Below are 26,757 nucleotides of genomic sequence, written 5' to 3' on the forward strand. Positions count from 1 at the left end.
CTGGAGGTTGAGAGCATTATGAGTTTGTGCAGTGGAAAAAGTGTTGGAATGTTTGGTTTCCCATGCAGCTGATAGTGGATTGTGATCGTGAATGAAATGAGCAAGCATCCCGACCAAGTAACTCATCCTACTGGTCTTGTGTGAGGTTGCACCACACCATGAATCCACATTGACAAACAACTGTCCCTTTCGCTCTGTCCAGCCTAATTTACACTTTGTTGTATGACTGTGCACTCACTTTAAAGTCATTTTTGGTTGGTGTGCAGTGCACTCTACGATTAAGTATAAACACACACACACTATCTCGCTCTTTCTTTCTTTTTTTTGAGTGGCTGGGATGAGATGAGATATACTTTATTAATCCCAGAGGGGAAATTGAAGCATTACAACAGCATAATGTGACACAAGTTTACGTTCACGTAAACTTGCCATTCTGCCATGGTCCTTGTTTTGTTTTTGCCTCCATCGCCGTCCCTCATCCCTCACCCCTCTCATCACTCATGCTGTGTATGTGGCTTGTCCTTTTCTGATCGCCCAAGCTCCTCAGGAGCTTGTTAATTGCTCCAGTGACAGAGGGCTTCGTGTGAGCCAGCAATAGTAATTGCTCTGGGGAGGGAGGCTGTGGCTCTAGGCCTCCAATTTAGCTCTGATGTAGTCAACCTTGCATTAGATGGATGCTTCGTTGTCTGCTGAGATGGAAAAGCACGGGTAAATTAAACCAGGGTTGTATCGTTATAAATGTTTGTAATATGTATCTATCATATTTCTCTCTTCACTCATTACCCATCTCATTAACCAGTATCCCCATCATTATTGATATCCCTCTAAGGACATAGAGCATGTGTTTGTGTGTTTTTGTGAACTTGTATGTCTATACATGAAACTGAGTGTCTCTTTATGTCACATTGATAAGTGTCCATCTTATTGATTCATTATCTTGTTTCTTTTTTTGCACGTATAGATCCTCCAATGTATGAGTGTATTTGTGGGAAAACAAAGATTCCCTCCTAGTCCAAAGAGGTTTGATTGATTGAAATATTTATTAACAGTTTGCAGAATTACAGTACATTTCAAGCACAAACTCGATACAAAGACTGTTAACTGTGAGTGGACAACCCAATTAAGCATTACACTTGTTTACAAGAGGGTCCACCATGTTCAATTAATCAAAACATTTAGAGACATACAAATTCTATATATTCTACACTTCTATATAGTCAAAGAACAGAACAGAAATTCATCATAATTCTCTCTAGATCAAATAAAGGCCTTCTTGGTTTTCGTGTGCGTCACTCGAAGCTTGGCTAAGTATAAAAGTCAAAATGTGATCCTAGGTTTGTCTTGAAGCAGACTGGGATAAAAGCTGGTCCTACCAACATTTCTCGGCTGTCTTTGAAATGTTAGATTCCTGTTGGTTGCCACCTCATTAATATCCAGTTGTAGTACTTACAGCAACCAAAGTCCCTGGTTTTCTTCCCATGTTCACACCCTCTTTCACCCCAGCGATTCTCAGATTCTGTCTCCTTGAATGTCCTTCTAGGTCTAAGGACTTTTCTAAAAGCTGTTCCACACAGAAAGAGTTTCTAATTCCGCAACAGTATCTGAGGTGTTTGTTATTAATTCCTCCAGGGCCAGGCCCTTTATTTTTTTCATGTTGAGATTTAATTCAGGCCCTCAGCTTATCCATAGCAGAGTTATTTTCCGCTTTCAGCATTGCTATCTCTCTTCTCAATGTATCAGTCACGCCAGCAAGTTTTTCTCAATCCCATAAATCTCTGTCTTAACGAGAATGAGCTCAGAATAGCTGAGACTTTAGCTATTGCTATTGCAGTCAGAATTTCTCGGTTGCCGCTACTCTGGGATCTCTCCTTGGGGTCTGTCACCGCAGCCGAGCCCAAGGCCTTTGCGAGATACAAGGATCGGAAATTGGAGATGATTTAGCTGGAGTAGTCTGTACTCTGGATTCTTTGGGGCCTTCTACCTCGCTTGTAACTTCTTTTTTTTTTTAATTAATTTGTTAACTCGTATGAAATAGTTCCACTGAGTGTATTAAGAAGTGATTCCTGCTTGCTCAATGCTTGACAGCCCCCACTTTGTATCAATGATATGTTTGCATTGTTTTCAACAATTGAACGGTTTTCAAAGTAAATCATAAGCATTTTGTGTAGAGACAGGTTGACCACTCAGCAATCACACTGAATAGCAGTAGGGTTTTTAATTCTTTCCACATCAGTGGCGTTGGATTTAGCTTAAAGATGCAGGAAATAAAAGCTCAGACGGAAGGCCATCTGTTCAATGAACCATGGAGTGAGAACAGCACACACAACAGTGAAATGAACTGAATGAGGTCCAATTTACACAATTAGCTTCTTGAGGAGCTGCTTCGGAAGCTGTGGGGGGAAAAGATAAGTGGTTCAGAGAACAATTAGGACAGGCGGATGTTGAAGTTGTTTTGACAATGAGTCAGTTTGGTCTCTTTTTGCTGTTTTGTCAAATTGCATTTTGCACTCTGGGTGTGAAAATGGGCCCATCATGGCTTATCGCAGGGATACTCAAATAGATTTACCTGTGGGCCACATTACAAAAATGGCAAGGGGCCAGGGGCCAGTAGATAAAATTACGACATTAATGATACTTGATAACTTCTCTCTTTCAATTGCTTTATTTTCGCAAAATGTATCAAAGTACAATGTGCATGCACACAATATGTAAATAAATAAATGTGTTACCTTTTCTTGCATAAACACAAAGAGCTGTTTCCATAACTGCACAAATTATTGCACATAACATGAGTAGCTGTTATAATAACATAATAACATAACATGAGTAGCTCTTTGCCTGCCTGCCTGCCTGCCTGCCTGTCTGTCTGTCCATGAGTAGTTATTTGTCTGTCTGTCAATGAGTAGCTGTCTTACTGTCTGCCTGTCTATGAGTAGCTGTCTGCCTGCCTGTCTATGAGTAGCTGTCTGTCTGCCTGCCTGCCTGTCCAATTGTCCATGAGTAGCTACATGTCTGTCTGCCTGTCTGAGTAGCTGTCTGCCTGCCTGCCTGCCTGCCTGCCTAATTGTCCATGAGTAGCTGTCTGTCTGTCTGCTTGTCTATGAGTAGCTGTCTGCCTTCCTGCCTGTCCAATTGTCCATGAGTAGCTGTCTGTCTGTCTATGAATAGCTGTCTGCCTGCCTGCCCAATTGTCTATGAGTAGCTGTCTGTCTGTCTATGAGTACGTAGCTGTCTGCCTTCCTGCCTGTCCAATTGTCCATGAGTAGCTGTCTGTCTGTCTATGAGTAGCTGTCTGCCTTCCTGCCTGTCCAATTGTCCATGAGTAGCTGTCTGCCTGCCTGTCCAATTCTCCATGAGTAGCTGTCTGTCTGCCTGTCTATGAGCAGCTGTCTGACTGCCTGCCTGTCCAATTCTCCATGAGTAGCTGTCTGTCTGTCTGCCTGTATGAGTAGCTGTCTGCCTGCCTGCCAGCCAGCAAGTTGGTTAACAGAAAATAAATTGTTATGGCTGAGTAAAATAAAATACAATAAACACAATTTGCCTGAAAATAGATTACCCAGCTATGACCTTTTTCATGAAAAAAAATGAGTAGTGATATGGCTGACTGAGTAAAATAAAACAATCTACCTGAAAATAGATAGCTATAAGTGAAGAGCAATTTCCGCAATTTCCGCAATTACCATTTCCGCAATTTCCATTTTCGCAATTTCCGCAATTTCCGCATTTCCGCAATTTCAATTTCCACCATTTCCGCAATTTCCGCAATTACAATTTCCGCAATTTCCGAGTAATAGTACAACTCTAATAGTATTACTTCATTCAGATTTATTTATTTTTATTTCATTTTCCAGATTTCTTTTTCTTCTTTTTTTTTGATTTTCATTGGTGGGCCAGTCATAATGGTCCCGCGGGCCTGATGTGGCCCGCGGGCCTGAGGTTGAGTATCACTGGCTTATCGGATCCGGGTTCCATAAGCTTTACCGACCCGCCAATAGTCTGACATGTGGAAAATGACCGGATTAAGGTTGGCGAACATGCGTTAAGGTTAGCGAATGCGCTGCTCCACAGATTCAGGTTCATGCTCTGAGTTTAACCAATACTTCTCTTGTCTGACAAATCAAACGCTTTATGCTCCGAGTTACACCATTACTTCTCTTGTCTGACAAATCAAACACTACATTTATTGGATTTGAGGATGTCTATGATGATCATGATGGAAAGACACAAACCTGTGTGCTGTGTCCGTCTGTCTATATCATATCTGAACGCTTCGAAACTCCCATGAGTCCTTGGCAATGCCTGCGTTGAGTTAAGTCGGTCCATGTATGCAGGGGCATAGCGGTCGGATCTGTTGCTCTGGACAACCGACTCTCCATATGCCTGTACAAGTTTGTTAACATGGCTCTCAAAGTTTGGGCAACAGACCAGATTCGGTATTGCATAAAGAAAGGTCACTTCTCGCCCTCAGGGCATCTTACTGGTAATAATAATTTAAATCTACAAAGTAACTAAAGTTTTCTAATAATTGTAAAGTAAAAAGTAAAATATTTGACTCTGAGATGTAGTGGAGTAAAAGTACAATTATTATATGTATTTTGAAATAATTAAAGGACTGTACTTAAGTTCTGTACTTTGTTATTTTCCACCAGTTTGTTGGAATATCTGGTCAAGCAGGATGCACTGTGGAAGAATGTATCCCTAGTCTCCATGGTTTTGTGCAGGTACTTGTGCAATATACTTGCAGACAAAAACTTTGTCCTGATAAGTCCTTTTGGTTCCCTTTCCTTCATCTCAGTAAACACAGATTTCAGAATGAGATTATTTTAAACGTCCAGAAACCCTGTCATCGGCGCATGACTCAAACTCATGCCCACGCAGTCGAGAAATCTGGTACTGTTGTGAAGGGTTTTAGCTTCTTTTCTCTTACTACTACTCGCGCATTTCAATTTCAATGTCATCGACAGATACTGTAATCTGTAAACTCTTTCTCCTTTACATCAGCAGAAGTCACATCTCTCTGCTGCTGCTGTGTAAATATGCTTCCCACACACAGAGGCCGTCCCACCTGCGAGGATGGGAAGCGTGCTAATGACCTCTGCTCAGCAAGCAGGGAGAAGAGCGAGCCGCCCTCCCCTAGTCCACAGCGCCACTAAACACTCCATCACGCCCCGTGTGCATGGAGAGCCAGCCGTTTCTCATGGTAACGATGCTAATGGAACAGAATGCTACAAACGTTGGAGTTTCGGAAAGAAATTGCAGCGCAACACATTTGTAGGCAGGGCACTTTGCAGGAGACATCTGTTCCTCCTCAGCGTGAAGTGGAAAGATATATCAATTAGAAGAAATAAGGAGGTGAGTAGAGAGATGGAATGATTCTCCAGGGACCAGACAGACATTATGACTCGCTTAACCACATGAACCCTCAGCGTCCCTATTATGGGCATGTCATTATAGGCAAACATTTGGCAAAGAAATGCAGATGGAGCTACTGTAGCAGATCAGCTCATTTCTGTGAAGAGATTTGGTATTTATAGGGATAATAGGAGCAGACCAAGTATAAACCCTTGGGGGACCCCAAACAATGCAGTATGTATGGTTTAAGTGGCAATAGTCTGGGTGAGTGATTTCATTCTGTTTGTGATTGTATCTGTCCTCTTTAGAAAGAATGGAAGCAGGTGTATTCTAATGGGGTTGGTTTCTTTTTTGCAGGAAGAGCAGTGCCGTCACTACACACAATACGCACTGCACGGGCAACACGCCGATGAGGGCAACAACATGTGCCAAAAAGCGGCAGGCCAAAATAACAATTTTCTCCGGATCTGCTGCGTAATAACGTGTGGGCCATGGAAGCGAGGCAGTTGAGCTTTACCATCAGAGCTACATACAACATCCTTCCAGTTAACCTTCACCAGTGGTTCGGTGAAGACCCGGTGTGTGTTCCATGCCAGCCACCCTCAGGCACATTCTCACAGCGTGCTAAAAGTCCTTGCGTCCACCCTGGAGGACAAACCACTGACACCAACTCCCTACCACCACCAGCATCCAACCACCAACAGGCAACTACCGAACTACTGATGATGCGTCCCAAATTACAACCTAAACCCAGCGTCCACCATTCACCACCGTTCATCACCAAGACGACGCAGGATGACACCAAGACGTCCCACCATTCATCACCAAGACAACACACTTGCACAAAATCTTATCCTGTGTTTGATAAACACATTTTCAACTGGAAAAGTGCACACAAAAAAAAGTTAATTTCTAAGGAGAGATACAGTTATGCGTCAAAATACAAATTAGTCTTTCGATTCCCTTATCAGTGATGGCTGGTCCCCTAGGAATACAGAAATGAGAAAAGCTATAATTGCGGTAAGCTTTGAGATATCAGATCTGAGGAAAATGATAAAATAAAAGACAGACACTGAATACAAACGTATGTATGTTTGCAATCATCAGAGGAGATTCTTTGACTTAGGACGTTGAAGTTCTTTTTGTGCTTACAGTGCCTGTCCAAAAGGAGGTAAATAAATATCCATTAACGTTGGCAGCTTGTGGAATGAGATGAATGTGTTCCACTTTTAGCTCCCCTCTGATTACGGTGCAGGGTCGAACAGCGCACTGGAAGAGAGCATGAGGTGAGAACCAGAGCTGTCCCAAGACAACCTCCACTGTTTCAGACTGACATCATGTCTCTACCTAAGGGCAGAATACTAAACACCCCCCCTACACACACACACACACACACACACACACACACGACAACAACACACATCCGTGCACACATGCACGTACACAACAGTGTAAATTCAAATCGGAACCTTTCAGAGTTAAATTAAATTAAGACTGGATTTTACCAGCCATGTACTGTATATAAATAGCTGCACACACAAATTCTCTCTTTCTGTCTGAGTCTCTCTCCCTCTCTCTCTTCCTTTCGCTCAGTCTCTCTCTCAAAAGTACACACACACACACACACACACACTGCACACACACACACACACACACACACCCTCTATATACATCTAGTGCTTTCTAAAAGCAGTCACCATCTCCAAAGGTGAGACTCTGACAATGGATCTAATCAATTCAATTCGGCACATTCTCTTGCTGCACAGGGTCTAGGGTGGCAGATGGCGAGCGAAGAGATGGATGGCAGCGATACGCATGTAGACGTTCTTATAACCCTGACAGAGAACCGAGGGAAGATAGAAGCAGCTCATTACCGAAGAAGCATTTATTCCAACTTGACAAGAAGCAGAGGCCCGCTCTCATTGTACTGTGAAAAGCCCAGGATCTCCTCCACATTCGGCATTCACTTCCTGTCTTGTTTGAAGGCCAGTGAGATTATGTTTTAGGCCTATTACAGCCCTTGACCCATGGGAATGCTCGTGTTCCTCCTACAGTATGTATCCAGCTCAATGCACCGGTGGTAACGGTGAGATGGATACTTTTCGACTTTAACAATGATGTATGGCTCGCCATAGAGATAATAATAATAAAACACCCTTCTGATTAAACAATCGCCCGGTCATCTTAATTGTTCTTATGATGAAAGGTCAGTCTCCGCAGGCGATGGTACTTAATGACACTTTCTCAATTAAATTATCCACAGGGAAACAAAGAGCCAGGCCAGCTCCCATTGCCCCCGGCCGACATTTACAAGGAAGGAGCTGTTTGTTGGCCCATGAAACATGATCAAAGATGACTCATTCTCTCTCTCTCTTTCTCTCTCTGGTTGTTCTATCTTCTTCAAAGCTCGTCTTTCCATATTGTATAAGGGGATGTAAACAGCCACTTATTTTATACTTGTGTTAAGACATAGGCTATTTAGATTATGTAAAGCCATACTGAACACAATATGTGTTTTGTTATTCAATTGTCTATATTCGCTACTTGTCGTACAACAAATTATACTGGTCTTAAATGGTACATCCAAAAACATTCCTGTGCAAACATTGTGTTAATTGGATTAACGATGAACAAAAGCCATACGCCTTTCACAGATGTGACTTTTAGAATGTGTTCTGAGCTGCCCTCAGAGCAGCAAATTAACATGGTTGTATATAGCATTTAAGCTGCCCTGAGAGCAGCATTCAAAGGCTGCCCTCAGAGCACTCAATTAACATTTAGCAGCCAATTTAACATTTGTTACTTGTTACTTGCGCGAGCAGTGCGTGCGCTAGTACTGTTTTCGCCTGCGTATGTCGTTAACACCCTCGGCCAATCAGGGCGCTGCGTGCGTATGTCAGCGCGTCGCTAGGCCAATCAGAGCGTGAGTTGGCAGCTTGCTGCGTATGTCGGTGGTCCCTTTGACCCTTTTTCAATCTAGGTTTATACTAGTATATATTAACTATGTCAGTTTCAATAACTTGATTGGGGTCTGCTTATAGCACAGTAGTTGACGTGGAGAGCTGTGGCGCCAAACAGAACGGTCAAGCACTGCGCTGCTGCTCTAAATGCTATACATACAACCATGTTAAATTGCTGCTCTGATGGCAGCTTTTGAATGCTGCTCTCGTGAGTGACCCTCTCCTTCAGTCGAAGGAGACTGTCAAGAACTGTGTTTATCTCAACGAGATAAAAACTGAATACGTAAATATATGCAAATCCAACAAAATCCAACAATCCAACAATTGCATCCAACAATGCAAATCCAACACGTTTTCAAAACACTTACCAACACTAAGATCTGGTCATCCCAGCTTAACTCGAGGTTCAAAGTAAAAAATATTTAGGACGACCGTCGAGCCGATTCTACTCTATGGCTCCGAGACATGGACACTTTCAAAGAAATTAGAGAAACGTGGCACTTACACCCGCCTTCTAATGAGAGCGCAAAATCTCTCTTGAAAGAGCCACCCATGGACTTGTCTAATATACGGAAACCTTCCCTGTGTTTCTTCACTAGTCCGATCCAGAAGAACACAGTTTTCCGGCTACTGCTGCAGAGCTGATCATGAGGTTATGGGCTCCATCTTGCGACGCACTTATCCCTAAACGTATTTGCCATTTTTTACTATTTTGAAAAACATTTTTTTTTTTTTAAACTAGCCGATCTACATCGAGACATTGTGAGCTTGTAGATCGGCTATTTGAACAATTTTAAAAGGTTTTTTTAAATAGTAAAAATGGCAAATTAGTTTAGGGATAATAGCCCATCTTCTCTATACCCTTCTTCTCTGGAATCCTGCCTCAAAGCAGACCAGAGGTAGAAAACTGTTGTTCCCTGATGTCATCGCTAGGGACACATGTATCAGTAAGCAGGAACTAGGGATGGCAATGACATACCGGCAAGTCTGGCGTGGTATTGTGAAATCCATGATCTCGACCACACACGACACACACACACACACACACACACACACACACACACACACACACACACACACACACACACCTGCCCTCTGCAGTGCTCTAGTCTAAAGTGACTGGAGTCAGTCTCATTTCTCTCCAAAAGCCCTTGTCATTAATCTCACACTTCATATCATACACACCATACCTGTAACTTTCATTAGCCGTAGTGCTTGCGTGCGTGCGTGCGTATCACAGCTAGCTCCACACTATTGCCTCTAATGAGGGGCTGCCCATGTCATGGACACAAACTCATTTATTTGTCTCTTCCTCTGACTGTGCATGTGAGAGAGAGAGAGAGAGAGAGAGAGAGAGGGGGGGGGGGACAGGGCTTCACCTTTTTGACTATACCGTCCCTCCGTACCATTACCTGTTTTGGTTTGCAGTGGCCTGGACCCAGCAGCCATGGGTAATGAGCTGGTAATTCTTCACTTTGCTGATCAAAGGCCCAGCTCCCAAACAAGCTCCCCCCCCCCTCTCCTCTCCTCTATCCTTCTCCTCCACTCTCTCTGCTCCAATCAGATTCGGGGGCAGCCAAGCGTGAGTTCTAACCCTGTGGCGGTAGTGCTCATTATTCTGAGGCCTGGGAGACCCCGGTGACACGTCACCTGACTGTTGCCCCTTCAACCCTGACTTCCAATCCACACGGCCAACCGCCTCCGGCTTCTTAGCCGTTACCACGGCCCAGGCAAAACTAATCTGTCTCAATTCTCGGCATGCAGGGACATTCTGGATGGCTGTAGTGCTCCCGTTTCGTTCGTTGCCTCACTTTGTCCCCTCCTGCCTTTATTCCTCACCTTGTGGCCACTTGCACAAAACGCTGTTTTTGTGTCCCTAATGCTAACTACTCCTTCTACTACATGCTTCCTGCTTCCTTTTCTGCGCCCCTCTCACCCCGCCTTGAGCCTTCTCTAGCCTGACCTAGACTTAGTTACACGTGGGTATCGTGCGCCACAAATAGCAGATCTACAAGCACGCAATGCGTCAAGATGGCAGCATGACTCATTGTGGTGCATGCGTGATTTGTATCTGGTATTTTTGGTGTGTGACATCCACACGCAACTACAGTAAGTATATATCAGGCTTCACTCACCGCTGTTGAATTCATAAGTACCCCCCCACGCACGCACGCACACACGCGCACACACACACACACACACACACACACACACACACACACGCTTACTTTGTTCACAAATGCTGTCTGCAGCTCGATCTACTCTAATTCACGTTTCAATAACTCAGACGCATCACTCACTTGGCAGCATGCATATTATTTTGCTTCTCTCTTAGACATGGAGAGCAGCTGTAATATTCTCAAGGTTATTCTCGATGTTACCCTCCAGCAGCTCCGGGTCTTTTTCAATCTAATACAAATATAGCCCTGAGTACTGAGTGGGCCTGTGAAAATGCAGGAGAGCTACAGTATGCAGGCCGTGGCAGGGAATTAGGGAACAAGTGGCCCACTTTGGCCCGCGAGAAAGCACCTGCAGTGCATTCATTCGGTGGTCCACTAAACTCCAGCAGCCTGCGGGTGCGAGTGTAGGCCAACTCTAAGCCACGTTGATTGGTGTAAAAACAGGCCAAACCTGCTGGGAGCACTGGTGGCTCTTAACATGCTGGCCTCCATCCATCATACACTCCTCTGATCAGATTTCTCTCTCTCTCTCTCTCTCTCTCTCTCTCTCTCTCTCCCTTTCTTTTCCAGTTTCTCTCTCAATCTCAGTCACTCTCTCGCTCTCCTTTCATACTTTGACTAATTGGTAGCCCCGTTTGGAACCTCACTCTACGCTTTTAGCTCCGAGAAGTGGTTCCGTGTCAGGATATCCCTGCATCGGTAGAACGAAACCAAAACAGTGGCGAAAACCCTTTTCGCAGTATCGTTTCCAAAAGGTAAAGGTATTTCTGGCAAGCTAAAGATGATAAACTTAGGACAGGCACGTACATTTGTTAGACAGGGGTCGAAAAAGGTGTTCTACCGATGCAAGAATATCCTGACACAGAACCTCTTCTCTGAGCTAAAAGTGTAGAGTGAGGTTCTAACTGGTCATGTGCGCAATACTTGTACATAACATGGAGTGAGGCCAATATAGCATGAATTAATGTCTTTATTTTCTGTTCTTATCGCAAATAAATTAAAACCTTGCCTTGATTGGCAATCAAACTTAATGGCTTAAATGAACATGCGTAATGACTCAGCCTGTGGATATGGGGGCTGAGGAGAGGAGTCGTGAAGAGGCAGAGGGATAGAAGAGGGTAGATGCAGGATAGAGGGAAGAAAAGGGTCTGGATACCATGATATAGGGCTTGGCATTGGGCAATTATATTATAATAGATTGTTTATAATCAACCTGTATTATACTTCCTTGAACAATGGCATGCAAAAAGTGCTGATCTAGGGTAGGCTACCTCACAAAGCGTTGCATCGCAACGTGTTGTGAGCTTGGAGAATGGAGATTTTCCCTTTTTTTCGAATCATTTATTAATCCTATACAAGGCAAAAGTGTGAAATAACCGTGCTATCGATTTGAAGTCAGATTGCAAGGCCCCACCGTGATGTGAACATTACAGCGTGGAAGATGCACCTACTGCAAGTGTCTGCATCAAGGCAGACAGTTGGTGGCTTGTTACAATGACATCACCCATCGGATTGTCGTTTTGAAGCCCGCGTTCAACATTTTGACCATCGCCATATAGATCTGACCATCACCATCACTGATTTTTGCAGCCAGAAGTGACCATATTTGGATGAGAGTGTGGAGCCGGGGATACGCATTGGCACGCCTCCATCCTGATCACTGTGGTAGTAACTTCAATCACAATAATGCTAGTATGCTACGCCCCGAAGCATACCGGTAGTCTACTTGATCATCTAATTTACTCTAAATGGGACCATCATTTACAAAATTATCAACATGCTGTATTCAAACTAGCGATTGGAAACTTTTTCATTAGGAAAATGTTTACTGAGGTAATAAATCAAGTAAGAACTTGAAGTAGGGTAATTTTCTCATAGACATCCAACAGTATATAATCTCGCTCCCTGCTGGCCATTAGAGAAAATACAGGTTTAAGTCACATCCTCAGTAGCTTCATGAGCAGGCAAAAATATATAACCTATAGAAACATGTAGCCATAATATTGTATTGACATGAAGTGGTCCAGTCAACCCATGCCAACTTCCTAGTGTTTGGTATAATCAGATATCTGGAATTAGCCACAGGGAAATAGGTAAAACATGTGCCAGACCACCAGGTAGGCTATGGTCTTTTAATTATAGGCTCACAACCCTTCCTTGACTGTTGCTTCTGGCTAGATGTCAGCCTTGTAAACTGATTTCAAAGAGAGTGAAGAGGAATTGATCAGGTGGAGGAGCATAAAGGAGGCTCAGGGTAATATTGTGTGCTTGCGTGTTCTAGTGTGTACATGCTTGCTGTGTGTGCATGCGTGTGTGTGTGAGTGTGTGTGCGTGCGTGGACCATTGCTCTGTTTTCCAGTTAAGTCAACATGATACTGGATCAGAAATCATTAAAGGGATGCTACTTGGTGTATTCTTTCTCCTATGTGTCTCTCCCTCCCCCCTCTCTCTCTCACTCTCAGACAAACTAACCTCACATGACACATACCAACTCACACACAAACCAAGACGTCCTTGGTTATTAAATGTGACATGTACAGCCGCATATCATCATTCAACTGAGGGCTATCAAGGTGCTGTCCAGAAAATGAGGTGGGCTTCATAGATAATTGCCAAGCTTTCTGGAGAAATACTGGTCTGATTAGGAGAGAGGCATACATCCCATATGAGATGGTGCAACTCTCATAGTAATATAGATGAGTATATTAGTTAACTAAAAGATGACAACCCAGAGTAGAACAAGAGGCAAAGTAAGTTGTATATGAAAACCTAATACAAATTAACACCACCACTGCAGTAGTACCACAAAATCGGATAGTTAAAAGTTAAATCTCTGTCACCAAAACACAATCTACTTAGATGATCATATTGATTTATTTTGTCTTGCATCCACTCCCCTCAGTCATATTAATACTTAAATTCCTCGAGACACTGGCAGAGGTAAAGTTGCAGCCGTTCTCTGTTGAAGCACTAGCGACTACTAGTGTAGTCGCTAGTGTTCAGTGGGGAGAGGAACTAGGTTCGAATAGCGTGTTCCTCCACGTGTTACGCCCTCACGGTGATCAACACCTCAGTGCAGAATTAAACGAGAGGTTGTCGATGTTCTCGTCTACTGTAGGGGTTAGCACAGTGACAGAGACTATAGGGCTCCATTTTTGTCACCTTCTAAACCCCTTATCCCTAAACTTCCTTGCCTTTTTTTTTCTATTTTGAAAAACATTTTTCAATAGTTCAACTAGCCAATCTCCATTGACATGTTGTGAGCTTGTAGACTGGCCATTTTAACTATTCAAAAATATTTAGCAAAATAGTAAAAAAAGGCAAAGAAGTTTAGGGATAAGGGGTTTAGCGGTGACGAAGATGGAGCCCTATGGGTCCTATCTTGCGCCACCCCTTACCCCTTATCCATATACGTATTTGCAATTTTCTTCTGTTTTGGAAAATATTTTAAAATTGTTCAGCTAGCCGAACTACATCAACACGTTGTGAGCTTGTAGATCGGCTATTTTAACTATTTTAAAGGGGTTTTTGAAATAGTAAAAAATTGCAAATAGGTTTAGGGATAAGGGGTAAGTGGTGGCACAAGATATAGCCCTATGTGTATGTGGGGAAAATTGGGAATTAGCATAATATCGGTAGTAAAAAAATAGAAAATAGTAATTAAGAAAGAAATTTAAACATGTGGGATAATGATAGTCTTAACACTGTGTTTTGGCGCCGGCCTACTCGAGTGTCAACGCAAATCGAGAACGATGCAAGTCAGGAATACATGTCCCCTGCCCTGATATAGTTGCTGTACATGTGGCACTGGTTGTGGTCTGAGATGTTGGCTGCCGGGAGTAGGGGCGGCATGTGCCGGGGGATTATGTCACTCCACTGCCGCTCCATCTTGCGGCCACCGCTTCACGTAGCAACTGCCGGTAAACTGCCGGTAACAGCCGCGGCGCTGCCGGGGAAACTGGGGGGGATTATGACACTCAACTGCCGCTCGCTTCCACGGCAGTGAGTTTGGTCTGACATGCGTTGCGTCGTGCTCGCGGTTATGGTTAGGGTAAGGGTTTGGGGTAGAGTGTTATGGTTAGGGTAAGGGTTTGGGGTAGAGTGTTATGGTTAGGGTAAGGGTTTGGGGTAGAGTGTTATGGTTAGGGTAAGGGTTTGGGGTAGAGTGTTATGGTTAGGGTAAGGGTTTGGGGTAGAGTGTTATGGTTAGGGTAAGTGTTTGGGGTAGAGTGTTATGGTTAGGGTAAGGGTTTGGGGTAGAGTGTTATGGTTAGGGTAAGTGTTTGGGGTAGAGTGTTATGGTTAGGGTAAGGGTTTGGGGTAGAGTGTTATGGTTAGGGTAAGGGTTTGGGGTAGAGTATTATGGTTAGGGTAAGGGTTTGGGGTAGAGTGTTATGGTTAGGGTAAGTGTTTGGGGTAGAGTGTTATGGTTAGGGTAAGGGTTTGGGGTAGAGTGTTATGGTTAGGGTAAGTGTTTGGGGTAGAGTGTTATGGTTAGGGTAAGGGTTTGGGGTAGAGTGTTATGGTTAGGGTAAGGGTTTGGGGTAGAGTATTATGGTTAGGGTAAGGGTTTGGGGTAGAGTGTTATGGTTAGGGTAAGTGTTTGGGGTAGAGTGTTATGGTTAGGGTAAGGGTTTGGGGTAGAGTGTTATGGTTAGGGTAAGGGTTTGGGGTAGAGTATTATGGTTAGGGTAAGGGTTTGGGGTAGAGTGTCGGACTGATGCCACCGAGAAACATTATGGATTGCCGCAGGTGTTCCGCTCTCGGGTGCACTTGCTCTCTAGATTCAAATGGCTTCTCTCAGATTGTAAATAAACCCACCATTTTATAATCTCGATCTCGTTCGATATACGTATGTCATCAAAATGGCATCGGAACTCTCTTCCTAGAGAATCCTGTTCTATCGGAAGACATCTCTTGGAGGCTTATTACTGGACTACGGTACTCACCAGTTTACAAAAAGGTGTGATCTGATAATTCTGTGACTACATTTAGTTCTGTGAAATACCTTTTAGGGAAGTGATTTCATCAGCATAATTTAATGTTATATCTCACAGATGACTCTTAAGCTATTCCCTCTCAAAGTGGTCATCTTATTGATAGTGTCGAAGTCTCTTTGCAAGGGACACTTGAGGCCTCTCTAAAAAAAACTAAACAGAGGTTGGGTCCATGGTATAACTACCAAACCCCAAAATTTAAGTAAACATGAAAATCAGACTGCTTGCTAGTCTTGTAAGATAGTCATTAGAAGGCCCTCTGTAATACCAAAGACTATTACACATAGCTTTAGAGGAAATAAAAATAAAACCCCTAGGCAACACTTTGGCCTACGTAGCTGACTAAAATTCATGACCTTATTGATCCATATAGCTCTCAGTATGACGGCATCAGCTTCTTTAATGATAAACAGTTAAAGGGACATTTCACCGCTGGAAGAAACTGCAGTCTCAGTCACTCAATGTCAATAGTATTTGTAGTAGATAACAGTAGAACAATTTGAAATTGGCACCCTATGGCCAGAAAAATAATGAAGTCTGTGTTTGACTAGGGTTTGACTGGATTGCTGAATTCCTACAATGACCATAATGCTTTGGTCCACTGCCCCTCCTTGTGGAGAGGGGGGAGGCTGCACGGAGCTGTGACTTGTAGTCCAAGAAGGAAGTGAGACCACATTTTCATGACAATTTTGGTCATGAAGATGGTGTCATTACTAAAATATCTAAAAACACATAAAAACCCAGGAAAGTGTTTATTGTGTACTAAACATCATTAAAATAAGATCTGGTTGCAAAAGGGTTGAAGTGGCCCTTTAGCTGTTAGCGAGAAAAGATGACCACCTCTTGCCCTCAGTCGGCATGGCGTCACCGGTCTGTCCTCGGGCGTAGGAGCCTTGGGGACAATTGTAGGGCCTGATGTATATCTGGAGACTGTTTTCTTCAATCGACCTTTCTGAATTTACTTTAAACAATTTCTTTAGCTAAACCATCCCAACTAAATTACGTAAGGAGGTCTTGCCACTGGTTGTTGCACAGGACATATTCTGATCCCCCCCCCCCCCCAGTAAACTGTATGTACAGTACTTGACAGGTAAATGATGCATTCGACTAAAACTCTTGTTGGCAAAACTAAATTGACATACTAACAAACTACTACTTGCAATTTGTAACGCAATAAATTAAACCTTGAGATAGATCTGTTCCAATTCACTCCTCTCTGCACTGCTCTCCATTTCAATATCTCTCCTGATTTTTTTCCCCTGATTTGTTCTCACACCTACTCTTCTTCTCCAATCCACTTTGCGTTATTCATCTTGCCTCTGGCTTCCTCGTTTATTCTGAGCCCTGTGCCTTTGTACTGTTGGAATATCTTTCTGTTGAGATATCCTTTGCTTATATTCTCTTCAATTATATTGTTGTCTAATCATATCCATTAATCTTTAAAAAGTGCCAAGTAGTTATGGCATAGTGTGATCATATAGTTTTCTGAATATTATGAGTATATTATGTTATTGTGTGTCTATGCTTGAACACTTGACTCACACTATTGTGTGAGTCAAGTGTTGTCTTCCCAACAGAATACCACCACATGAAGCAGTTCATTCAATCAAGGCCACCATAATACTCAGACATGTTGTACATACTGTGACAATGTACAGTATATATAGTAGTATAGTATAGTATAATAGTTATCCTCTCACAGGGCAAAAAGCCCCATGCTGTCGCACCAGGCCAGAAATAGGCACCTCTCAGGAAGTATTGAGAAACGAACATATATCCATAGCAACTCAAGTGTTCAAGCGATGACTGTTAACCCGTTTAATAGTTCCCATAATTCCAAAGGCTGTGTTGTCTTGTCAGAAGTCTCCGAGAAGGGGACGCACAGAGATGATTCAGTGGAAATAACCTTTTGCATTGTTAACGTATAAATGGGCATGAGACAGTGAGGAGAGTGCGCCAGACTTCATGAACTGCCACTCTGTGACTATATGTATTGCTGAGAGGGAGAGCATTTAGACGCCCAGAGATCTCTGTAACTCATTCTATTATTCAATCTGTAATATTTTATCTTTATGCAATTTGATTAAATACATAATACTCTTGTCCGCTCTTAAACTTCACCAATTAAAAGGACGCGCAGAGATAGCGTGCTCCATGAGGGTATTTTAAATTATCTCACTGCACTATTTGTTGTCGTCAAGAGGCTATCTCATCAGTATGCGCGCACACACACACACACACACACACACACACACACACACACACACACACACTCTTCTTTATATGCATTCCTAAATTGCTACACCTCTCTCTCCACTTAATCTTTAACTCTAAAGCCAAATGTTTTACTTTGTTGTGTGCAGTGCAACTATAAATGCAAGTGCAAGTATAAATTAAGTATAACACCTTTTTCTTTCTATCAATATCACCACAGGGCTGAATCCCATCCCTCCTCTCTCTCTCTCTCTCTCTCTCTCTCTCTCACAAATTATATTGTCTCTACCTCAGTGCAATATTACAAATTTGGAAGCTAATTGGGTTTCTCCTGTGATTCAGTCAATAGCAACCTTCATATTGGGGCTTAATGTCCCCTAATGAGTCCATTTGTTGGCCAACGGCTAATTAGGTCTGGGCTGTTTATAGATAGCCTAAACTAATTGATGGGCAGCCGCATTACTGAAGCAGTGTGTGTTGATCAGTAATATGTACAGCAGCTGAGCCCATCCTGTGCTCCCTCGCTGTTCCAATGCAGATCACCCAAAACCAGATTATATATAGTGTTCTGGTACGTGGAAGACAGTGCATTATTTGTGAGGCAGCTCTACATTAACATTGATGATATGCTGTCTGTATGTACCGTATCTGGACTTACAGTGCTAATACAATCTGTGGACATTGTCCAGCTAGGGCTTTTGGAGGTGAGGTACATAATCCTCCCTACTGTAGCAACCATCCTAACAGGATTAAACACCATACAATGCTGAGGTGATATGAAAACAAAAGCTCCATATAGAACTAACACAATTGGAATCTCTCACAGATGATCCCACTGACATGTTATGACCATTCTCTCAGAGGCAGCCAGCCTGCATCAGGCCTTTGGCCAGGCTGATATTGAGACTGAATGATCATATAGCCTACCTTCACATGTTTAGCCTGTTATCAAAAGAGGGGTTTCTTGTCTGCTCGGCTCTTTGATAAAGACTTGAAGTCTGATAGGTGAAACTGCCACCTCGAGTCTTGCATCTCTTAATTGCGAACGCAATGAGCACTTACTATGAGACCTAGCAGATCATGTCTGTGTGTCCGTGTGTCTGTCTGTCCCGCTATCCAAATATGGAGTGTGTTGCATCAGCAATCACTCAGCTCCATATATGGGCACAAAAGGGGCCAGGTCCACTCAGCTCCATATATGGGCACAATATTGCAATTTACGATCTGCGTTCGCTTCCCGCGTTCGCGCGTCTTACTCGTGTATCACTATTTTCAATCATCTCTCCCTAAAAAAAAAAACAGAAACGAAACGCTCGCCCGTCTGGTGCAGCTTTTTTGTTATTCTAACTTTCTTGAAAGCAACCCATCTGTTAGCTAACATACTTTCCAAAAAAGTTCCCTTTTGCCAATTATGCCATCTGTTGTCATTCTCATAGATAGAAAACATAATGTTTTTATTTTTGATTGGTTGAAAATGTTATTCACAGTATGCAGAATACATTTCAAACGAAAGCACAACTTACAAGTCAATAGGCTACAAACTTTCATACAGTAAAAGTTCATAAAGCTGCACCAACGTGTACTGTAGTGTACCCTATAGAATTGTTTCATCAGGCCTTTTGGCGTTCGATGTTTTGGACTGGAGTAAACACAACTTCGATAAGATAGAGGGATAGCAATTGCACATGGTCCAAGGCGACCTCTCTGGCTCTCTCCACGGTGACTGCTCTGCTGCGACTCCGCCTCTCTCAGCAGCACCAACAACAACCCGATCCCATTCCCAATCCCACGTCCGTCCGACTCCCCTCCCTGCTCCCTGGCTGCTGCCACCACCCCAAAGCCCCTTCCTTCCATCTCTCTCTAGTCTCTCTTCTTCCCCCTCCTCCTCCCCTCGGATTCCACACCGCTGTCCCAACGACAATCCAGTACTCCACGCCAAATGCCCTCCTAACTTTACCCGGGAGGGGGGAGAAAGAAAAGAGAGAGCGAGAGAGATCAGAGAGCAGCTCTGTACTACTACTACTAACGCCAGAAGTGTGGGATATACCGGAGAAGTTCTCTTCTGCCCTAAGTATCGGCCCACGGCAGGGCGGATAGAGGGGCAGGCCGAAGAAAAGCGCGTATGATGTGGATCTGGTACCTACTGCTTGGTTCGGGGTCAGGCTCAAGTACGGTCGGTAAGTTGTAGAACCACTAAAACTAACGTTGCTGCTGCTATCCCTCCGTGCGACTCTTTGAACGGTGTCGCCATTACGGCGTATTAAAGGCACATACGCACTTTTTAGGGGGGGGGGGGCAATATAATAACAACAGCTATGACGTGTTCGCTACTTCTGTTTCCATGTTGAGATGTTGTTGTTGCTACTTTGTGGCGACGGCCGTTTCATCTGTCTGTCGTGGAGTCTATTCGGTCTTTTAAAAGTCGGCACTGTTTCTCGTGGTCGTGCTTTTTCCACTGTCGTGCACGCCGACTCGAAAGCACTGCACTAGTGTTTACCCTGCCTGCCATGCACTCATGTCTGACTGTGTGTGAAATGAATACAGATTTGTACTAGACAGTGGTGGAAAAGTAGGCTACTCAAGTCATATTTGATCAAGCAATGTAGAATATATGAAGTAGGCTAAATTCCCAGAATTCAAAATTGACTTGAGTGAAAGTCATAAAGTACCAAAAGTAGAAAGTATAGGCTACTCATACAGAAGGTTTTCAAATACAAATGTATACAAAACTTTGAAAATAGCAGATCTACAAGCTTTAATGTGTGGCATCGCTATGCATTGTGAGCTTCTAGATTGGCTATTTTCAAATAACAATATACATCTAGCTTACAAAGTAACTAGGAACTAAAGTTTTCAAATAATTGTAGTGGATCGAGTAAAAGTACAATATTTGCTAATGAGATCATGTAATGGAGTAGAAGTAAAAGCACTGACAACTGGAAATACTCCAGTAAACTAAGAGAATACATCAAAATTGACTTAAAGTACAGTAGGCCTACTTGAGTAAATGTTACTTTGCACCACTGGTTAGTGTATTATGTACGCTAGGCCGGTTATGTCCAGGGGTTGTTGACAGGACAGAGTTGACAAGTCAATCCTGCCATGGCAGCTGGGGCCCAGTGCAGGGCCACATACAGTAAGAGCAATGCCTCAGTTTACACTAAGGTCACACTGGTCAGGCAGCTGGGTGTCATGGTCTTCCTTGTGACAGTGGCCCACTTCTTTGCTTTAGTTTACACATACTCAGTATAAATCTGGCCTAGAGGGCGCTCGCACACCACAGGGGGTGCACGCACCACAGTTTGGGAACCCCTCTGTTAGGGTATCCGGAATGCTCACCTTAAAACACACTCACCCTCGTTTTTGTTTCCCGCCCACCGTCCTCATGCCGACCGCTCTGGGCCCGGGGGGGCGGTTCTTGTATTCTTGTATTTGTTTTACTGAGAATAAGGTTAGAAATAATAGTTTTACCGGGGTTAAGTTTATGAATATAGGGTTAGGTTTTGGCACCGTTATACTGGGGTTAAGGTTAGGAATAAGGTCATACTTACCCGTTTTGGGATAGTTTACTTAGGTTACGTTTAGGAATACCAGGCTGAGCAGTTCTGCCGGCTGTACGCCCAGGGTGACTAGCTTTACAGTATTAGTTCTGCTGGCTGTACGACCAGGCTGTACACCCAGGGTGACTAGCATTACAGTATTAGCTACTAGATATGCAGTCCATCAAGAAATGCATTTGCATTGATTGTTCTATCACAAAAGCTTTAGCTGACACAAGTTTAATCTGTCTTTCTGTGTATAGTGGGGACAACACTTCAATATCTAAGATATTACCTTTCATTCATCCGGCTACTGTTTGGTTTGGTTTGCATTTACTGATGTGTATCGCAGTGTAGTAAACATGTTTTGTAGTTTAACAGGTGTACAGTATTCATATGTGATGCTTTGCATTGCATTATGAGTGACCCCTGCCTGACAGCATAGAGGGAATGCTTGATATTTACAAAAGCAGACATTGTGCAAACATTTCAAATTTATAAGCAGCAGACACTGTGTGAATATCGTTATGTATAATGCAGAGGAAAATTAAACGGATTTAGTGAGGGCTGTCAGACCCAAGGCTGGCCCACGCTGTGGTCTGGTTTTCACTCTACACAGCATGCTCTAATGCTTTCATTCACATCATCATATTTCTTATGTGAATTCATCTTGTTATTTGCAGGTCATCAGTTGAGGGATAGCATAGCGCTGAATAATAATGTTAGTTTTCAACCTTGTGTTGTGGTCAAGGTCACTTAAGCAAGCATTGTTATACTTATATCTGCGAAGGTGTATAGTATGCTGAAAATAGCAGATCAACTTGTAGATCTCCTATTTCCGGATCACGACACCATCGTACGGCAGATTATAAATGAACCATTAGACCTGTAGACATGTATTGTAAATGAACCATTAGACCTGTAGACATGTATTATAAATGAACCATTAGACCTGTAGACATGTATTGTAAATGTTGGTTGTATTTTTAGCACTAAAGGCACTTGTGAATGTCTGTACTGTACTAGCAGATGCACAAGACATGTGTTTGTCTGCGTGCATTTCCTTGTATTGCAATCATGAACACAGACAGGGACTCAGTCAGACAGGGCATGATGTGGGGGCACGGTGGCACAGTCGGTAGTACTGTCGCCTCACAGCTAGAAGGTCCTGGGTTCGATTCCCACTGGGGACGCTGTGGGTCCTGCGGGCGTGTTCCCTCCTCCGCTTCATCAGTGCCCATACCCAAGGCACGGTTGGCGAAAGGGCCTTTCAGTGTGGAGTTTGCATGTTCTCCCCATGTCCCCTAGGGTAGGTACCCTCACATGTTCTCCCCGTGTCCCCTAGGGTAGGTAACCTCACATGTTCTCCCCGTGTCCCCTAGGGTAGGTAACCTCACATGTTCTCCCCGTGTCCCCTAGGGTAGGTACCCTCACATGTTCTCCCCGTGTCCCCTCACAAAAAACATGCAGTAATCCTGGTCTCTAAACTACATCCCCCTGGCCAGCCGGGGCACCTGATGGAGGGGAAAGAAACTGGTCGGAATAATGTGTTCCTTCCACGTGCTACGTCCAGCTGGGGAAATCCCCCCCGTCAGGTGAAAAGAAGCAGCTTGGACTCCTCATGCATAGATGGAAGCATGAGGTCAGTCCGCTGCCCCCTCAGGTTGGAAGTGTAGCACCCAGGATTACATAGATAATTGACACTGGGTGAAGAAAATGGGTTGCATAAAAAAATGTAAAAAGAAAAAGAAATGGCATGATTGTGGTATTTGTCCCTGTATAACTTATTTGGGAAATATCAGAGGCGGTGGTAATTTAAAAAGAATCATTATTTCCATTTTTTGTTTTTCAGAGAATACTTCCGCTGCGGCATAGGCTTATTACATTAAATAAACTGCACTGAGGGCATTCGTACAATTTAGTTTAAGGGAAGCAATAAGACGGAATAATGACTTTTAATGACTTAACATTTCTTCGAGCAGTGGGACCAATTCTGTAGCAGCAGGGTGCTGCAGCTTGAAATTGAAATTAGATGAACTCTGATCTCACTTGTATAGCCCTCCCATGTTGTTGCTCTACCCATCTTCCAGAGCCATCCAGCCTATAATATTATGCTGAATTGCATGAACCAACCCAGCCAACCCAGATGCATATTGCTCCCAGTGGTGCTGCTGGCAAAGCCATGGTCCAGTATCTCCTCAATCAAGATGAATGTGTTGCATTGCCCTTGCTGTGCCACCAAGCTGCACATGGGACAGGTGCTGGGATATTTTCATTCATAACCACGGGTGCTTTCTCAGGTCGTTCCTCAGCCGGTGACACAGCGACACGGGAAGCAGAATCACATTGTCTGCTGTTTGCATTGTCCTCCCGCTTGGCAAAATCCTTTGGGATTTCTGCACTGTCACAGGGACACTGCAGCTGGTGGAATTAAGTGTGTTTCTGCACGTGTGTGTGTGTGTGTGTGTGTGTGTGTGTGTGTGTGTGTGCGGCATGTGCACACGGATGACTGTATGACATGAGGTGTGCACACTTACATTATGCTGTGTGTGCACATACGTGCGTGCTTGTTCGTGTGTGTGTACAGTGAATGAGAGAGAGAGAGAGAAAGGAATTGTGTGCTTTTTGCCCTGGCTGCACAGTAAAACCCTCAGTGTTCATGTATCCATTTGTAACTCTGAGAGTGTACAGATGTAAGCAAATGGACGGGTCCATTTGGTTACATCTGTACACTCTCAGAGTTAAATTATCCCTCTGCATTCTGCCGTGTGATATGATTGATATGCATCAAATCATAGTTACATTGTGAGACAGGCAGGGATTATGTAGGGCCTGTGCGTCTGAGCGAGCCGGCTCCAGTTCCCAGAGTTGTTAAACAAAGCCACATGACTGGCGTCACATTTCAAGACCTCTGCGACGGCACGGCTTTAACTGAGTGTGGTTTTCCATCTCGTCTTACATCACAGATGAACGCCTCCGCAAACTACGCTGGGTACGCAAAGAGCGCTAAGCCAATAATGCCTGATTGTCCATTATGTTGCAGCGGTATCCTCATTCCCAGGGCCAGGGTCCTAAATCATTGCTTCTATACTTGAGGCTCCATCCATCCACTCAAGACTTTCCTTGGATCTATAACTCACACTGGGCTGAATGTTTGATGGTCCTTTGGGACATATACAGTCTGGTTTGAAGGAGAGCTAGAGAGAAACCAAGAAGACTGAAATGTGGGAAAAATAGAGATTGACTCTGGAGTCTGGATTGATATGAACTACTTTGCCATGCAGTGGAGCTCAGCTAAGGCTTTGTTGCTCTGTGATGGTTGCATTGTATCGATCGCCTATATTCCTCTGGTTGCTGAGATTCTAGCCCATACTTGCCTCTCATCTTTGAAATGCTAACTGTGGCTTACATTTCTAAGGAGTGACCCCATAGATGGGAATCATGGGATGATATGTTATTATCTATTTTCTTTATATACGGTACTTTATTGTCCAATATTACTTCCATTGTGTGTGTGTGTGTGTGTGTGTGTGTGTGTGTGTGTGTGTGTGTGTGTGTGTGTGTGTTCATATATTGTTTTATCCTGTCTGTGTGTGAACTGTAATGTCCAATTGTTTGTCTTATTGCTTTCAGTATGTCTTTGTCTATTCTTGTTCATGAAAAGTTATTAACATTTAAGTTGAAAAAATAACTGCTAACTGTGGGCAATTCTACAGCCTCATGGATGACGTACACGTATCATATGTGTACATCATAAGATTCAGTATTTACACAGTCAAATTGTCAGTTGAGTGGGTCTTACTAGTTAGGGTTTGTATCACATTCCCAAGTTTGATTCCCAGCCAGCCGGACAGTTTTGCTGCATGGCACTCCTCTACTCTTACTCATTGTTATTTTATTTTATTATTAGATGCAATTGTGAACAATAGCCCAAGTAAGATAATGTATCCTTTATTTGGTTCACTGCAGCTCAACAGTCAGTGTGAGCTTAGTGGTGGTCAGGAGATGTCTATTAACTTTGCTTTTTAAGGCTTGAAGGCTATTGTCTGTGATGGAAACAACTACATGCTCCATCTGTTCAATGTGTGTGTAATATTCTAGCCTGGGGCCTGGGGGGCTGAGCTGAGTGCATATTCTGGTGTGGCTGTGCATAGGCGGGTGTTTCGCTGTCTTATGTATGGTGGAGGGAGCATATCCTGGTGGAGGTCCACCTTTTGTACAGGACTGTAGCAGCAGTCTTCTGTGGCTGGTGATGACCTGACCTGAATATTGTCAGGTAGACCAAATGTGTAGGTGGAGCACTCATACAGCTGAGTGAGGCATACTGCATGACACTACAGACCTGTAGCTTGTAGACTGTTGCTCAGCTCTCGAGGTGAGTTTACTGGACACTCTCCTCAGTGCTGCCAGCTTCTGACCGGCCTGGATGAAGATTAATCACCTAAGATTCTTCAATTATAACTTAACAGTTAACTATTAATTGAAAATTCTGTGGTTCTATCATTGGGCGTTGTCTGGGTGTGTGTGTGGCCAAGGAACACATATGTGAGCTCGTTAATAAAAAGTCCCCCACACCTGGTAGCCACAGAAACGTCTCTGCTTTTGCATGTGATGTGACAGACTTCACTAGACAGTGCATGCCTGGCCCCTGTATCTCAAATGGTCAAATACATATTTGATTAATTAAGGAATATATTATGCCTCTTGTAATATTTCTTTATATCAGCAAAATGTAGATTTTATGTTATATATTGATTTGTTTTTAAACGCTGCTTATCAACTACCCAGTTAATCGATCGATAAGGTTATCAAAACCTATGAATTATCAATTAATGAGCGGGGGCTTTGTTGTGAAGTGGGAATGTCAAGGAGGGAATCTTATGATGTTTTTGTTTTGACATTTTGATGTGGCTAAAAGACCACTGCAGTATCCTCCTGGTGTTTTTGAGTAACACATGCATGCACACACTGTAGTTATTGGATGATTATTGGGGGAAAAGCGGAGAGGCACCGAGAAACACATGATTTCCTATCACTGTCAGATACATCTACCATCATCTTAATCTTACACTACTATTGCTTCAGCTTCGACTCGTGTTGCCAATGTGAAAAGGGAACACGTTAAAACTTTATTGTTTCTGCATGACATGAGGCAATCTCCTGTCAGATACATTTACCTTGAAAATAGGGAAGGAGAGGTCGCACAGCTCGTAGTCACGATGCAAAAAAAGTTTTTATTAGATTAAAAACGTTTCAGCAACAAAATGCCTTCTTCAGGGTATGAATACTCTCCTTTCCTTTTTTCACGTTTGTCTCCCGTGGTAAGCACCTCCCCACTATTGATGTGTGCTCCTATCTCTTTGTTTGTACATTTACCATCACATCTTACCATGACATCTTACAAAAATCCATGGCACTTCTACCACACAACACACACTATGCCCTTTGAGCTGCAAAAGACGATATCTCAAAAGAGAACCACAAACAAACCGAAGGATCATTTTTTTCCGTCTTC

The 26,757-nt window shown here is 43.4% G+C and overlaps 2 protein-coding genes across 4 annotated transcripts in view; both read left to right on the forward strand.

The window, feature by feature from the left end:
- trim44 (tripartite motif containing 44) overlaps positions 1-26,757 on the forward strand; it is a 466,525-nt gene that overhangs the window by 67,549 nt on the left and 372,219 nt on the right. The window lies entirely within an intron of this gene.
- The window catches only part of ldlrad3 (low density lipoprotein receptor class A domain containing 3), a 103,091-nt gene continuing 95,841 nt past the window's right edge, over positions 19,508-26,757 (forward strand). For both annotated transcript variants that reach the window (XM_080761261.1, XM_080761262.1), the window contains exon 1: positions 19,508-19,880. In XM_080761261.1, coding sequence (XP_080617387.1) covers positions 19,826-19,880 — 55 coding nt within the window. In that variant the 5' untranslated portion in view covers positions 19,508-19,825. The remainder of the gene's footprint in view (positions 19,881-26,757) is intronic.

This window comes from Protomyctophum bolini (assembly GCF_963924005.1).
Source record: "Protomyctophum bolini genome assembly, chromosome: 4".
Lineage (NCBI taxonomy): Eukaryota > Metazoa > Chordata > Actinopteri > Myctophiformes > Myctophidae > Protomyctophum > Protomyctophum bolini.